Source organism: Canis aureus, chromosome 11 (genome assembly GCF_053574225.1).
Source record: "Canis aureus isolate CA01 chromosome 11, VMU_Caureus_v.1.0, whole genome shotgun sequence".
Classification (NCBI taxonomy): domain Eukaryota; kingdom Metazoa; phylum Chordata; class Mammalia; order Carnivora; family Canidae; genus Canis; species Canis aureus.
The window spans coordinates 7,631,291-7,647,705 of record NC_135621.1 but is presented as its reverse complement, the minus strand read 5'-3'; the positions used below and the strand labels follow the sequence as shown (position 1 = coordinate 7,647,705).

Here is a 16,415-nt window from a genome sequence, read left to right as displayed (position 1 = left end):
GAGAAAGGACTTCAAGAAAGAAAACAAGAATTTTGAATAACCCTGATACATTTATGAGAATGCTTTCTATATCACATAAGGAAACTAATCAAAATATCGAGAGCTACTGGTCTGATCCATAGCCTTGTACACTTGTGCACTGTGTTGGGGCCAATACCCCAATAGAGAGATAGGATGTCACAATAGAGGTTGACCCAGAGAGCCCAAGCATAAATCCTGAATAATTATAAAAGAAGACCTGTTATCATTAAAAGTCTTTTTCTTATCGTACCCAGAGTTCTGTGACTATTTTTCTACTTTTAAAATCTAAAATAAACATATGCTCTATGTCCATTCTCTAAGATTCACTCGTCTTTGTCATTCATGTAACTGGATTAATGCGCTAATAACATCATTTTGTGGTGATGTCATCATCTCTGCTTTATTAGATTGTGCTCTCCAGAGGGCAGGTGCTGTCTATGTACAATAAAATGTGTAGTAAGTCCGCTTAGATGATGATGTTTTAATGTTAGTCCTAATGGATCCCTCACTGCATGTTGTTCACTTGCGTTTGTCATTACAACTTGGTGGAACTTGATTTCTATAGGTTTCCCATCAGTTGTCTAGCTGGAGATTTAGCTGAATACCTCTAATATTGGCAATTCCACTAATTCTTTGTGTGGCTCATTACACTAATTAACCTCTACATTAAAAAATGTGTGGAAAAAAACCTGAATACAATGATTCTTATTTTTGACTGTTTCCTTAATGCAATTAAATTTTATTATCTCACTTCTTGTTATTCCTTTATTCTTTGGCACAGGCACATCTTCACTTATGCTATTTAAATTTTTCATTTTAAAAAATTTGTCTTCTCTGTTTCATGCATATCTTTCTATTGTGGGAGTATCGTCTGTATGACGAGTTTTACCATTCAAAGACTCTGGAATCTCTGTCATGATTTATTGTTTTTTGCTGCAAAGCAGACAGTATATACTCTCATGTTTGTCTAGAAACATTAGTACTTGCCTGCAGCTGCACTGTTTTGACACTGGGTGGCCAAAATGCACGGAGGAATTGAAACTCTAAAACTTTCCCATTTTGATTATGTTGGATGACAGAAATCACTCTTTATCATATAAAAATGGGAGGAACTTTGTACAGGAATCTGAAGAGAGTTTGCAGGGAGAGATTTCAGTGCTTAAGCTTGAGCTTTCCTGAAATAGTTAAATCAGAACAATACTTAGAGTGAAAAGTGCACTGGGCTAGGAACTGGGAGACGAGTTCTTGTTTATGTTCTTGAGTAGAAAAAAAAAATCTAATTACAACTCTGGCTGCGCTGACTTTTTAACTGAATTACTTGGGCAAGTTATCTAACCTCTGAGCCTTAGTTTATAAATCATAAAGTGAGATAATATCTCTTTTATAGAACTATTACGAGAAGAAAGAGATAAGTTAGTTTTCGTTCTTATTTTTGTTTGGCATCTTTGATTGTAAATTTATAAACATTGCCCTCTACTTAGCTTCAGTTACAAACGGTCTTTATTGTGTGGCCAATCGGCTCAGTGGATTTCACTCCCCTTCTCCCAGTTCTCAGCCACATTCTGTGAATGAACAAAACTATCGGTTATGAATATCTATTTAGTCAGCAAATTATAGAGGGATATGGGACTTTGAGCTAAAGGTTAGGAGGACCCATCCTCTTCAGTATGGCACTGACAAATCACTTTCATCTTGGTCTATACCTCTAGGATGTACCTTGCTCTATGAGGTCTTGGTTCCCTGCCAAAGTGAGAGTCTGTCTACTTCCACAACCTTCCATGGGGTAAGTAGGGAGAGGAAAGAGGGTAAAGAGAGAGTGAGAGGCCAAAAGCAATCCAATTAATCCAATAAACCAGGCAGGAAGAATGGGAATTAGAAGAAGTAGTAAATGCTGGTGATTACTATAAGCAGGAGGTTGTGTCACTCCTTCAGTGAAGACTGCAGGAGGACCAACTCTGGGTAACCCTTAAGAGAATCTTCTGAAAGAAGATGAAATGAGGTAAAGTGGCTAAAGATCCTGCGCTTATTACCTCAAGCCAATGGAAATTTTTATTTCTGCTGGAGGAAGGGAACGGTTACACCCTCAGTTCTGAAGATCCTACTCTCCAGTCTGTGCTGCTGAGACTGTTATGTTCAGTATACCATTAATTTCTCACCTATCCGGGATGGTGAGAATAATTCCTCTCCGTCCTATCCAGGTGAGCTGTTCATAAATAGCCCTGTAGCTACTTCCTTGCTGCCTACCTAGTTCTAGAAATCATGAGATCGCAGACTACCATAATATTAATAGCTCCTTTCTATGAGCAAGTAGTGTCTGTAAAATAGGGTTCTGGGGTTTTGTTTTATTTATTTATTTATTTATTTATTTATTTATTTATTTATTTATTTATTTATGCTGACTTATACTACAGCACTAAAATGTCCGAAAGGCCGTTATTTATAAAACCTGCTGTTCAGCTCATTAATAAATGGGGTACAAACTGTGAAGTGCAATCAAGACGATGTTTTGTTTTTCTTCTAATGCCTCGATGTCTCAGGCACAGCCTTTTGTGGTCACTTGCTCCATAAAACTACTGTGTATTTGACCTGTGGAGTAATAGATTTGCCTCTTGGCTACCAGATGATCCTTTTATTTTGGACTGTTATTCTTGGTCACTTCAGTCAGCCCCCCTACCTTTCGAATTTTTCAGGCAAGAAGCAGGCACTTCTCTATAAATTTAATATTGGCCCCTACTACTTGGAAACAAATGTTAGATTCTCCCAAGGGCTCTTTTTCTCTCTGGTGTCTGTGTCTCAGCAAGCATCCACATAGGCAGAGACCAAGAAGGCCCATTTCACCTCATCCGTCTCTGTGGCCAACTTCAGTAGTCACAAAGGATGAGGATACCCATACCTTAGAGACCTGGGCAAAATACGAGCACCTGAGTTGTCAGAGAAGGGGTTTCATTGGGCTCAGCATGAAGCTAATGTTGGGTTTCTTCCTTATCTACTCACCCTGGCAATGTGGGAAAAAAGTTTTTGTGCTTGTAACTTAAATGAGTTGATTAGAAAAAGCTAGGGCTTCTGGAGTCTAGAGCTATTTTTCTTTGATCTTTGATTGAGTGTAACATTGTGGAGGGGTGGAACCTTTGTGTACCCTAGGAACCACTGTAGTTCAGCTGTTAGAGCAAATTGGACTTCAGTTACCATGCTAAAAGGAGGCTGTGTTAAAGGGCGCATGGGAACAGCTGAATGTTGGAAATAGAAACAAGTGGGTGGGGCCCTGGAGGTCAGCAGGAGGAGATAGACCTTAAGGAGTGCATTTGAGATCTTGTCTCTGGTGATGTGTGTGTATGTGTGTGTGCAGCAATGAAGAAGGCTAATTTCATAGGCTATGTCAATATTGCTCAAAATTTCCAGAAGTCACTTGAGCATGTAATATCTAGATGAATGTATTCATGTGATCAACAGGTTGGAAGTTTTAAGGCATTATTATTGAATATTAAAATAAATGTGGTCATAGGTTATTCCAAAAGCTTGTCAATTGAATATATTGGTTACTTATCCACCCGTCCATGCCTGCAGCTTTACTAGGTGAAACATAAATGCACTCCTGTGGGATAACTTATAAAAATCTAAAAAAATAAGTCAATTATAATAGAATGTCATTAGTGTGAAAATGGAGAGACGTGTCAGGTGTTTAGGAGCACATGGGAGAAACAATTACTACAGTGGAAGGGATCTGCAGATGATTTCCTAGTGGAGAGAAGTCTGGTCCTGAGCTTTAATGAGTGAGTTGGAGTTAACTAGGTGAGATTGTTTACAGACGTGGTGGTGCCAAGGGTTTCAATCAGGCCCATGTGAGAAGTCATTTATGATAGGGATTTTTCATCTCAACTCTTTGGAACATGTTAAGAAATCAGGAAGTAAAAAAGTCTCTAAATAGCCAAAATAGATGACGTGAGGTCCATGCACCAATGATGAAATCATCACTGTCATGTAAAGGTTTCTAGTGATTTCTAGCTAAACAAGTCAGATTTTGTAATACTGATGATAAATCTGAACTGTAAATTAAAGCCTTGGGATTAATTGATTCAAAGGTTGCCCAGAAAGCAGATTAAGTCTTGGAAAATGTGTGCTTTCTAGTGAGAAAGAATTACAGAGACATGTTCCATTGTACTGGTGAAAGCTTTTGGGACAGACTGTATCTGATAACGGGAGCAAATCTGGAGATTCGATGATGTGGACAAACTTGTAGTTCTTACGCAAGATTGGAGTCCTTTCCTCTGCACTGGGAATACTGTGCTTTCCTCAAGGTCGGTCCACGAGATGCCTGGTGGATGAAGCTACCGTGCAAAATGTTGGCCTTCTGGGATAGCTATTGTATTAGATGGTAAAAATGAAAACAAGTCCTTCCTCCCCCTGTGCCAGGTTCTTGAATGTGTTATTGTAGCTCTACCCAGGAGGAGATGGAGTCTTCTTCCCCCCCTCGGGTCTGGGCTGGCCTGATGAACTGCTTTGCCAAGGAAGCTGTGACAAAGATGATACAAGCTAAGACTTGGAAGGTGCTTCCCCATTGCTGCTTTTAGAAGCCCCTGACTGCCACCCTAGGAAACAGCCAGGCGAGCCTGCTAGGTGGTAGGTACTCCCTGACACCCCAGCTTAGAGTCAGCTAATTGCCAGATGAGTGAGGCACGATCCTAACCAACTGACCACAGATACATGAGTCCAGAGGAACTGTCCAGCTGAGCCTAGTGGAGCTCAACCCAAATTGCTAATCCACAGAAATGTGAACTAAATAAATCTGTGTTCTCTAAGTCACTACATTTCTTTTCAGTTCTTTCAGTTCTTTAAGTCACTACATTTTAAAGTGGTTTATTCTATTTGCCTACTTACTACATACAGGACAGTTTTCCTGCCTCGGTTCCTTCTCCTGCCATTCCATGGAGTAGTTCTCTTGCTCTATTTCCATGAGGTCCATCTGCTTATTTGATCTTTGGTGTCTCGATCACTGACCACAAAGTATTTAAAGAGTATTGATTGTGTGAGGCACTATGCTAGGCGATGGAGACTCTCAAAGTTAATAACATACACACATTACATCGGATAGTATGGAATGGATTCTGGGCTTCTTTCTGTTCACCTAATTAGATGAACACACTTAAAAGATGAACATCATTGAAAAAGACAGAAATGAGGTGGTTAGCACCAAAGGGACAAGAGACAAGCAGGAATGAGTGGCTTGATTGTGACACGCCTCCTCACGTATCCACTAGGAATTAGAACTTTTTGTTCATTTGTTTTAATGCCCTAGAACCGGGCAGAGTACTGAGGGGGAGCTGGTGCTCATTTTTCTTCTCTTTCCCATCATTTCTTTCTATTCCTATTAATGGACCCAAGTTCCTCAAGTAAGGCTTTTCCATATCCGGGTCCAAATGCTTTTTATTTTTCTGTAACACAGGAGACAGTGTGTTTTCGTGGTGGTGCTGGGGAGGGTAGAGAAAAATCAAAGCCCAGACCAAAGCCAACAGAAATCAAAAACAGGCTTCGGATTTAAGTAGATTTGGTTTGAAACTCAGCTCTGCCATTTGGTGACAGTGAAATCAAGTCTCAATTTAAAATAATATGTAGGGTGAGGGTATATCATCTATTTTATGGGATGTTGCAAGGCCTTGAGATAAAGATTCGGGCTAACATATTAAACCTCTGGCAGGAAACTTGAAGTGTCCCCAAGTGACATTTTAGTGATCCCTCGGAACGTGAAGAGCTACACGCAGAGTTACGATCAGTGAAGTTCAGCATTCCAAGCAATTACTGTTTACTGCTTCCACAGAAGGAAGGGGGCAGTTTAAACAAATAGATAAGAGGCATCATCTTAAGATTTCTATTAATTGGGGAGGTATTTGCTATTTTGTCTTGGAGAGAAAACAAAAGATTTGGTTGTAAAGTCTAGGAGGTACTGGGAATAGGAATACCTTGATCTAAAAATCATTAGGAATTATCTGGATACCAACAAAATGATACTGACAAAAGGATAAGAAATTCTGTTGTACTTTGTAATCAACGTATACATTTGTTCTTTTTTCATATTTTTATTAAAAGACAAGTTTAATGAGGAAAATAGAGGTGAAAACATCATCCATTTTAACAATATGATAAAATTATAGATTTTCCTACCACCACACGGAGCTGATGAGTTAGAAACTAGAAGGATTATGATGTATGCTTTTTATTTTTCCATTCTTGTGGGAATGGAAGGCCGATGTTCTAAAGTGATTCTCTAAACAGCTATTCCTCCCAGCACAGAGCCCCAGTTTCCAATGCTGTTTCTGCTTGGATTCCATCCCACTACTTAACATAGCAGACACAGGATTATTATAAGATTGGCAATAAAACAGTGCCAGTTGTTTTAAAACAAAAACTTCGCTCCCTTGGGAAAATAAGTCACCAGGTAAGAGCAATGAAATAAAAATCTTTGATACATGACATGAATCTTTTGAAAGTGAGCATTTGAGAGCACCTGAAATGATCGTCATGTGCTAGGCTGATTTAACTGTTAGAGGACAATTAGCAAAAATAATTAACCCCACATGATTTAGTTTTGGTTCCTTGTTAGTCTTAAGTGTTCTAAATTCTTTGCTTTCTTAAGCTCATACTAACTTAGGTTTATCAAGTTAAAGTAGAATCACTCCAAAAATTCAGAGTGAATGGTGGATTGGAAGGAGTTTACTCATGATGTTAGTATATATTTTATAACCGAAACATAGAGGAACATTCTGAAAGCAAATTTTTGAGTGGTTAAGTTCATAAAACCTAACCATTAAAGGTACTAATGGGACCTCACTTGAATGTCACCGAAGTAACAAGACATTATAAAATCTGTGGTCCCTTTATTAAAACAACCACACCAACCCACATTACTTGATGCCTCTTAGATACAAAATGTTTGAATTACAAAGTATGTTAAGACAAAATCACTGACAAGTGAAACCTATATTCCATATTCGTTTGTGTACATGGTGACTAGTGTTAACTTTTATTTTCTAGCTGGTGGAGAGAGCGTGTGACACCTAGTTTGGCAAAGGTTTCGGTGCATTGGAGCTACAAAGGCACAAAACTTTAGAGCTGGAAGGAACCGTAGTCACCTTGGAAATTATCAGTTGAATAAGAGGTAAAAATATTGGCTTCAGAACACGACCTTTGAGATATCAAAGTTTGTAAGGGACTTGTGGCTCAGCATCCAATGTTTTTTGCTTTAGATTTTCTTTTTCTAAATCTATTATTACTACTTGCGGGGACTTGTGGCTCAGCATCCAATGTTTTTTGCTTTGGATTTTCTTTTTCTAAATCTATTACTACTTGCGGGGACTTGTGGCTCAGCATCCAATGTTTTTTGCTTTAGATTTTCTTTTCTTTTTCTAAATCTATTATTACTTGTGGGGACCTGTGGCTCAGCATCCAATGTTTTTTTGCTTTGGATTTTCTTTTCTTTTTTCTAAATCTATAATTACTACTTGTGTGTGTGTTCTGTGATGCTCTAACATTACACGAAGGTTTGCTCATGACCACACTTGATCGAAGCGAGCCTAAGAAGACGGCTGGCCGCAATACCGCCTAAACCAGCACCCAGTCTGACCAAACCTGTAAGGACACGACCTTGCGAGGGTCTCGCTATTAAATTTCTGGGAGCAGCAAGAGGTTCCTCTAGCATGGACGCTGCTGACCTAGGGCCGTGCTGCGAAGTCTTCTCTCTGAATCGGAAAGAGGTTGGAATCTGTAAAAATGCAACCTTCTCTGCAACCAGACGCTGGTCCCTTTTTCCTTAGGGGAGGCCTGCGTAGCTCGGTGCAGCTCCCTGGCCCGGACCGCCCTCTAGAGGGAGACAGAGTCCAGCCTTTGCGCCGCTGCCGCCCGCGCGCCGCGCGTCCCTCCGCCCGCAGGACCGCAGTTTGCTCCGCGCAGCAGCCGCGGCGGCGATCCCGGCGGCGGCTCCCGGCTCCGCTGTCCCATTTCCTGCTCAGCTCCGCCTGGAGTGGCCGGGCGCGCCGTCGCCGTCAGGGGCCCCCCGAGCTCCCGGGGCGCAGGGCTGGGCGGAGCGGGAGCGGGAGCGGGAGCGGGAGCGGGCCTGCCCTGTCGGGCACTTGCCGGGGGGACCCCGCCGCCTCTTGGCACCGCAGCCCCGGGGTGACAGGCGGGGAGGGGCGCGGTGGCCGACCCGCCCGCTGGGCTCCCCCCCTCGCCCGGATTCGGTCCCGCCCCGAGCGAAGTGGCCCGGCAACACCTGCTGGAGCCCGCAGCTGCCCGGGGGCGACGGACCCGCCTGCCCTGCGGCCCGCGATGCCCGGGGGCGCGGCGGGGGCGCTGCGTGGGGCTCGGCCCGCGGCGGGGCGCGGCGGCCGCGAGGGGCTGCGGCTGGCCCGGGGGCGCTGCTGAGGCTCCGGGCGCGCGCTGTGCGGGGCGCCCCGGGACCGGCCGCCAGGAGCGGGCGCCAGGGCACCCGGCCGAGGGACAGCCGGCGCCGGCAGCGCGGGGCGGCGCGAGGAGCGCGGAGGACAGAGGAGGACCGAGGAGGAGCCGGGAGGACCGAGGAGGAGCGCGGAGGACAGAGGAGGATCGAGGAGGAGCGGGGAGGACCGAGGAGGAGCGCGGAGGACCGAGGAGGAGCGCGGAGCAGCGGGAGGAGCAGCGCGGGGTGTCCCCCCCCCCCCCGGCGGCCGCAGACCCCCTGCAGCCGCTCGCGTGGGCGCCCCGGGAGCCGCGGGGCACAGCCTGCTGCGCGGGGGACCAGCCGAGCGCCCGACCGGCCGTGCGCGGAGCCCGGGAGCCCACCTGCGCGGGGCAAGTGCGCCCTCGGCCTTCGAGGCGGGCGCGTCGGACATGGACTAGGCGGGGCCGGGGAGCGCCCGGTGGCCGGCAGTCGGGGGGCTGAGCGCGCCCGTGCTCGCCGCCGAGGACCGCCGGGGCTGCGGGGCCGGGCTTCCGTCCGTCCGCACGGCTTCCCGCTGCGCACCCGGCCCCGCGTTCAGGGCGCTCCCGCCTGGATGGAGAGGGCTTCCTGAGCCGCCCGCGCCCGGAGCAGGGAGCGCGCGCACGCACGCCCCGGGCCGCACTCCCGCCCTCCGCGAGCTCGCAGCCCCGGACGCGGGCTCCTGTGCCCTGAGCGGCGGCGGCCGGGCGTCTCGGGAGCGATGCCAGGGCGGTGAGGCAGGCGCCGGCCCGCGGGAGCTGCAGGAGCGTCGCTAGGTGTTGCCGCCACCGGGAAGCCGGGCTGCAGGTAGGTGCGAGCCGGGGGCGCGGGGTGCCGGCAGGGGCAGGGGGTCGGAGCCGGGGTGCCGGGGGGGCGCGGGGTGCCGGCAGGTGCAGGGGGTCGGAGGCGCGGGGCGCCCGGCAGGTGCCGGCAGGTGCCCGCAGGGCGCTCAGGGGCGGGGCGGGGGTCGGAGCCGGGTGGCCGCGGGCTCCGGTCGGGTCCCCCAGGGAGTCAGGACCGGCGGCCTGGCCCGGCTGGTCCCCCTCCAGGCCCCACTTTCCGTCCACTTCCGAGGAGTTGCTTGCAGGCTGCGCGCCCCGGGCTCCGCACCTCCCCGCCCCGCCGGCCCCGGCAGGGTCCTCGGGGCAGCTCCGAGCCGCCTGCCTGACGGGCCCCTGGGGTCGGGGAACGGACGCTTCACGTTGGACTGAATGAGCCAAGTCCGCTTAGGGAGGGTTAGGGAAGGGCCCTACAGGGGAGCTTTAGGGAAAGGATGGTCCTGCCAACCGCGTTCAGAAGAACCGCTTCGAGGAACGACGGGTGGTGCATTGGCGGGGTTTGTGCTCCCCCCTTCCTGCGAGGTGCCCCCCGAGTCCGCCCCGCGGCGCCTGCCCCCTTGCAGGCCCCCTTGCAGCCCGAGGGCAGGTTGCTGCCTACAGGGGGCTCCTGCGGCTCCCGGGCTGCCCCTGCCAGTGGGGAACGTGTTGTTTCCAGAAACTGCCTTTGCAAAGGAAAGTTTGACGTCCGCCGGCCTGTTTCTCCCGCAACTGCAGGCCGAGCCCCCTGGTCTCTGCTCGCAAGGGACGGACCGGGGGCGCCTGCGGAGCTCGAGGCGGGCGCGACGCCCCCGGTTCGGGTCCCGCGCCCTGACCGCGTGTGAGCGGCCGCGGCTGGCAGCGCGCCTTCCCCGAGTGCCGGCTGGCGCTGCTTGTGGCCATCAGGAAAGGAAGGGGGAAAAAAGAAATCTTCGTTTTGTGAGTGTTTAAATCCCTTCTTGAATTTTGCAAGGACGACTTTTGAAAAAGCAAAAGTCCCATATACCACCTTTCCTCTGAAAAGGGACCCCCAAAGCGGTGGGCGTGTAAGGGCCCCTCACCCAGCACGGGATGGATTGCAAGGACTATTGACTGCGCGATCATGATCTGGTTCCCGTCTTCCCGACTAGACTGTTGGAGACATCAATAATCAGACTTATCAATTAACACTTTAAAACTGCTCTATTAGGCGATGTAAGTTAAGACAAATGAGTAATTTAAGATTTCTGTGTCAAGGTGCTAAATGACAATAGCGAAGGAGATTAGAAACACCTTTACAGCCCTTAAAAAAAAAAAAACAGGATTAAGATGCTTTGTATTTATTCCAGCCTTTCCGTGTGTGCACATGTATTCGCAGACTGCTGAGCATTTTACACTTTCAAATTTGGTACCTAACGGCCTTAAAAATGATCAGAGGCATTTTTCGGCTTTCCTACTTTATCTGCTCAGGATCTCATCCGGAGTCGGTTGTTTGCATGTTGACCTTTTTAGAGTCCTAATTTTTAAAGCCATCAGTAGCCATTGAAAGGCCATCAGTAACCACACTGGAGTTCAATTTTATTTTAATTTTCGGTGGAAAAAAACTGGGTTACATCATTTGTAGATATAATGCTATGAGAACAGGGTCACTACCAACTGCATGCTTAGGCACAGTGACTTTTAAGAGGAAGAATGCAGTTTTAGTGTGTGGTTTTATTTAGATGACGCATTGTTTGAGACTAAAATCTTGATTCTTTTCTTGCCTTTAATGAAATTGTGTAGTTGAGGATTCTTGAACTTACTTATTTATATATACTGCTATGATGATGCTTCTTAAGATTCAAAAACCACCTATAATGCTACAAGTTGTGCCCAAGGGGAATCTAAGCTTTCTGAATATGTGTGATTTTTGAATTGGAAAAATGTTAGTGATTTTAACAATGATAAATTGGAGAATGCAGATTCATTGAAATGCCCATGGATCTGTGACAAAAAAAGATACATATTGCTTAGAGAATGCATTATAGTATTTACTAACCACCAGGTTACAAGATGTGATGACACAGCGGTAAAAAGATCTGTTTTTAGACATGGCCACTTTTCCTTTTTAAAAATTTATAAAGTAATGAAACTTAGAGGTGATAAAAGATTTTATAAAAATTATTATGTATGAATATTATCAAAAAGTTTTGGTGGTCCCGGATCCAGTCTCTTCAAGATCACATTTTAATGATGATCTTTTTGTAAAATGCTTTTGAATATTGAAATGTTGAAAGTGCATTTTGGGGTTGATGTAGCCTAATTGCTGGTATGGATTACCCTATACACGTAGGGGACGATGTGCCTCTCCAGCAATTTTTCCAGGCATCATCATGGGCCGTAGTAAAAGGTATTATCGGAGTCTGCTGAAGTTCAGCTGTGGCTGCAAACTGATGATCATTCGACTATCTGATGTGTATCCCAAACTAGGAATGTTCCAAAGTGTCATCAGCTACTTCTAATAGATTTGAGAAGATGAAACAACCAGAGTGCCAACAGTTCAGTGCCCCGGCTTTTACTTCTCCAGTATTTTATTAGGGATGCCTCATTAAGTCGTATTATTCTGCAGCTGTTTTGTTCATTGAAGATTCAAGTAAAAATAAGGAACTTGCGTGTGCAATGCAGTTCTGTTTTCTTGAGGCATAACCCCAGGCTGAAGTAAAATAGGCCTGGAAGGTAGTCCTCTGTGATCTATACCTGACATTTACAAATGCAATTCATCAACCTGTCATTAGTGGGGCTCCATCAAAACAAAGAAGACATGCATTAACACAGGCTGCTGCTAGATACCAAGGCCAGACTAGCTAAATCAACTTCATATCTGGTCTACATACTTGTACAGTATTTGACATGATTTATCTTGCTTACAAACCATTGTTTTTTTTTTTTTTTTTTTAATGCTGTGTAATATGGTGCATTTGCCATTTTGTTCCAAAATTCTTTGGTTGACTTTATTTTAAACTCCTTGAAGCATATTGAATGATACCACCGGAAGAACGGGAATCATTTCACAAGGGAGTTACCGTAAGTCTTTTTAGACAAAAGTTTTACCTTGGATTTGGAGCATAGTCTGAAACAGGGGAAGATGGAAAGGTGGGCGCAGCCCACAGAATTAGAAGTTAGTTTTTATTTCTTAGTTGTCATTGGCCACTGCTTTGTTTGGTCATTTTTAGAAAGTCTGATTCTATCCATTTGGCACAGTGATTCGGGTGTCCTTGTCAATGAAATATAACTGATAATGCTTGTTTCTACTTATTTTTAACAGAAATTTAACAGAGTTGTTGGCATGTGAAGAAAAGTATTTATATCACTATTATCTATCTCATCTTTATAGCTCTCTTTATCCAGATGCATATGTATATATGCATTTAATGGCATCGGTATAAAATACTGGTTTTGTGTGGAAGAGGAAAGAATGACTTTCAACAAAGTCTGCATTTTATGCTTTTTTACATGATTTGACTTACAGTCCAACTGAATCTAAGGTTTAACAAGGTCATTTATGATTCAGTTTTACTGCTTGAACCAATGTTGCATGTAGTGTTTTTTTTCTCTTTAGTTTTTCTTTTGGAGATATTCTTGTGAGGTTACAAATGCAAAAAAAAAAAAAAAGTCATCTTTGTCATTTATGTAAAGGTGCTCGGGATGTGTTTATTGACCCTGTGACTGGGAATTTCAACACATTTAAAAGACTGAATATATTTGTATGCCATCTCTATTAAATATGCGCCTCCACAGTTAAACCAGGCGTTACATTAGAGTATACTACTCTGGTTTACAAATGGTATCTGTAAATTTTCCAGAAAAAATTTCCTTTGCTCTTGTATTTCCGTGTGCTATGTAAAACCTGGAGAGTGCACAGTTATCTTTTAATGAATGCAAGGTTAGTTTCACTAAATATTTTTTTTTCTTTTTTTTTTAAATTTTCTTGCTGCTATGCACTATTGATACACTCCAAATTTGTTAGATTTCCAAAACCCACCCACTTCCAAAGTGTATAACCACAAGTATATGTTGCATTTCATCCTGTGCTGTGATAGGCAAGCTAGTCACTGGAATCCGTGAAATTCTGGCCTATTTAGGCAATTGATTGATATTGCTTTTGGAAAAAGAGAAGACTTTCAGGTTACTTTTTGATTCAGATGAAAACAATGTGTAAGCTATCAGGAGAATATTCCATCTTGTTCACAGTGATCCATATGGGGAATGAGATAGATATAACTGAGGAATCAGATACTATATGCTCGTGTTAGATAAAGCCCTTTAATCACTTCCTTCAGTTTCCTAAATTATTCCATAGGAGCTGTAAATAATTGTCTTATGATTTCCCTTGAAGGGCCAGTTAGCAAAGGTACCTTTCTTTTAGCACAAGCTCATTTTTATATATAATCAATTTATATTGTTTAACACAGTAAGTTTTGAAGTTCTTCAGAGTCGTTGGTTAATGTGATAATGTTGTAGTCTTAGCAGTTATGGTGGCGGGCTGAATTTAGTACTTTGACCAAGTGAGGATAGGTGGACAAACAAATTTCATTTGCTCTTGTATTTCCGTGTGCTATGTAAAACCCGGAGAGTGCACAGTTATCTTTTAATGAATGCAAGGTTAGTTTCACTAAATATTTTTGTTTTTTTCTCTTTTTTTAAAAATTTTCTTGCTGCTATGCACTAGTTCCTGTATAATTGCATGCATGTGAATGGGCAACTGTGTTGACCTTTAAAGGTCATGCAAAAATTTTAAAGCTTTCAATTTACAGAGTTAATTGCCTATGGCCTCCTGTTGCTGCATATGGAGCTTTCTGCTGAGTTTAATAATACAGAATAACACTGTGGTTTTCTGTGGTGGATTATGCAGCTTTGATAAGGAAAGTTATGGAAGTATGGGTATAGTAGGCAGTATGATAGAAGATTTTTGGAAAAGTGTATTTGTGTTTTGCAATCAAAATTTTCAAGTCTGAATGGCGTGGCTTTGAGGAGACAGATTCTTTCTAGAGCAAAAAACTGACCACCCAGAATTATTACCTATGTGTAAAAAACTAGGCCCTGGTTTTATTTCATTTTGGATGTTTTTCTCTCTAACACCCTTCTTTGCTATTCCACTGAGAATTGTATTTAAACATTGGAGGAATTAAATATGCTTGCTCTCCTATGAAAAAGGCAATGGGAAGAAAAGCAGGGTGAGTTATTTGTTCCAGTCGTTTTCCTGTCTTCATATTCTTCATCTTTACAGAGTAAGTAAAAGCAGGCAACTGAGAAAGGGTTATTTGGTCTTGGGAATCCTAATAACAAAAGTTCAGCCGAGTAATAGAACACAGAGACTTTTGTTAGACTATATTCTTCCGGAGGGCAGGCCTTCTGCAGCTCTAAAATTTGGTCTGCTTGAACAGTGGAGCTTTATATACTGATGAAGTGAATTTGTGATGACTCAGATGAGTCAAGAATTGAGAAATGACCAATCCAGATCATTTGAGAAAAGCAACGTGTACACTTATATTTCTTTCTTATTTGTATTAGTTTATGGGCTGTTCCAAATGTATGTAAGGTGGAAGAAACTGGTTAATGTTACCATTTCCTTCTTAGTTTAGTTCTACCTTTTTTTATAGATGTCTGATGAATAGCACACTCATATTTGTTGGTTCTGGAGAAATGTGGTAAATTCCTTCTTAGAATGGCTGTTAGACATGGATAGCGGTGACCTTGTCTTTATTTGTATTTTCTACAGAAAGTTGTGTTGAATCGAATGAAACAGCTCTAACTTTAGTTCTTCTCTCTTCTGGTATATAATGAGAAAGGAGGTAGATGATCCACCTTTCAGTCAGGCAATCCAAAGGCCAGCAGGAGAGTGGAAGGGCATTGTAATATCATACTCCATAAAGCGAGACCCACTTGGGGCAGCTTCAAGTTTAAGGAAAATTTCTAGCAATTTTTTTTTTTTTTTTTAGCTTCTTGAAATCTTCTATCATAGTAGTTTCCTGCTAAGTACATGTATTTAGCTTTATTGCAAACTCCTTTTAGATTGATTGATAGTATGTTTATAGCTATACCAGAATTGGGTCAAAATTTAGCCTTTGCTATTTGAAGATATATTTGTTCGTCATATCATTTATTGAGTGGTTAAAATTCATTGGCTTGCATTTTGGTTAGCAGATATATTTTGAAAATGACCATTATAAAACCAACGTGGGGCGGTGGTGAGAGCTCTGGAGATGCTTCTGTAGCTCTACAAAGTGGTTAATAATAAATAGCCTGTAACCACAAGAAAATCACTTCATTTCTCTGTGACTCAGTTTCTCAGCAAGGTATTTTTTCAGTCAAGTTTTCAAGACTATTAAAAATGTCATCTTTCCTGCATGTCCAAGCGTCATGGCATGGGAGATACAATAGTATTACAGGACATACCTTCCAGTTAGGAAGTCTGACATCTAGCACTTAGTTGCTGGCACACCAGTAAATGTTCCATAAATGCTTTTCAGTGAGTGATCTGTGACAGTTGTCCAGCTTTCTAAGATTGGGATGATGATGATTATGGTGATGACCAGAGACTCTAGAATTTAATCTGATGAAATCCCATAATTCAGTGTAGCCATTTTGCCAAGTTTATATTGATGCTGTTTTGCTGTGAAACAAGTTGTGATAGTCTTAGGCTTGTGAGGGTTATATTTCTTCTCTCTGCTGCCAGTTTTCATAGTCCTTGAAATAAAAAGGGTTTTTTTTTTTTTTTGATGAACCCAGATAGAGCTAGGCTAGCAAATGAATAATCTTCATATGCTTATTGGTAATTAATGACAGGAATTCAAAATCTGTGTATGAATTTTTGAGAAGTTATAATTCTGGGGAAAGTTCCTTTATTTATTAAGTATTTATTGAGCACCCTCGGGGGATGGATCAGTAGACAAAAAAGATAAAGTTACTTGCCCTCATAGAATATGCCATTACAGTATATTCAAGTTTTGAAATGAATCTGGGAGAAATGATTCAACAATGTATTTTCCTGTGTCTGCTCTTGCTATTAATTCTAGTTTATAACTGTGAAATACCATTCTGAAAAGAAATAGTTAAAATAGCTGAAATGTCCCAGTTGGAATGAGTTGTGTAGAAACATATAATAGTATTTATTT

The 16,415-nt window shown here is 43.4% G+C and overlaps 1 protein-coding gene across 2 annotated transcripts in view; it reads left to right on the top strand.

Annotated features, from left to right (window-relative positions):
• The first annotated feature begins 9,129 nt into the window (after positions 1–9,129).
• Positions 9,130–16,415, top strand: part of TAFA2 (TAFA chemokine like family member 2) — a 436,739-nt gene continuing 429,453 nt past the window's right edge. The window contains exon 1 of one of the 2 annotated variants that reach the window (XM_077913629.1): positions 9,130–9,274. Coding sequence is in view for 1 of the 2 variants with exons in the window: in XM_077913628.1 (XP_077769754.1) it covers positions 10,475–10,476 (2 nt within the window). In the remaining variant the exon portion in view is untranslated. Of the gene's footprint in view, positions 9,275–10,356; positions 10,477–16,415 lie in introns of those variants that run through there. The other variant, XM_077913628.1, reaches the window with a different exon arrangement.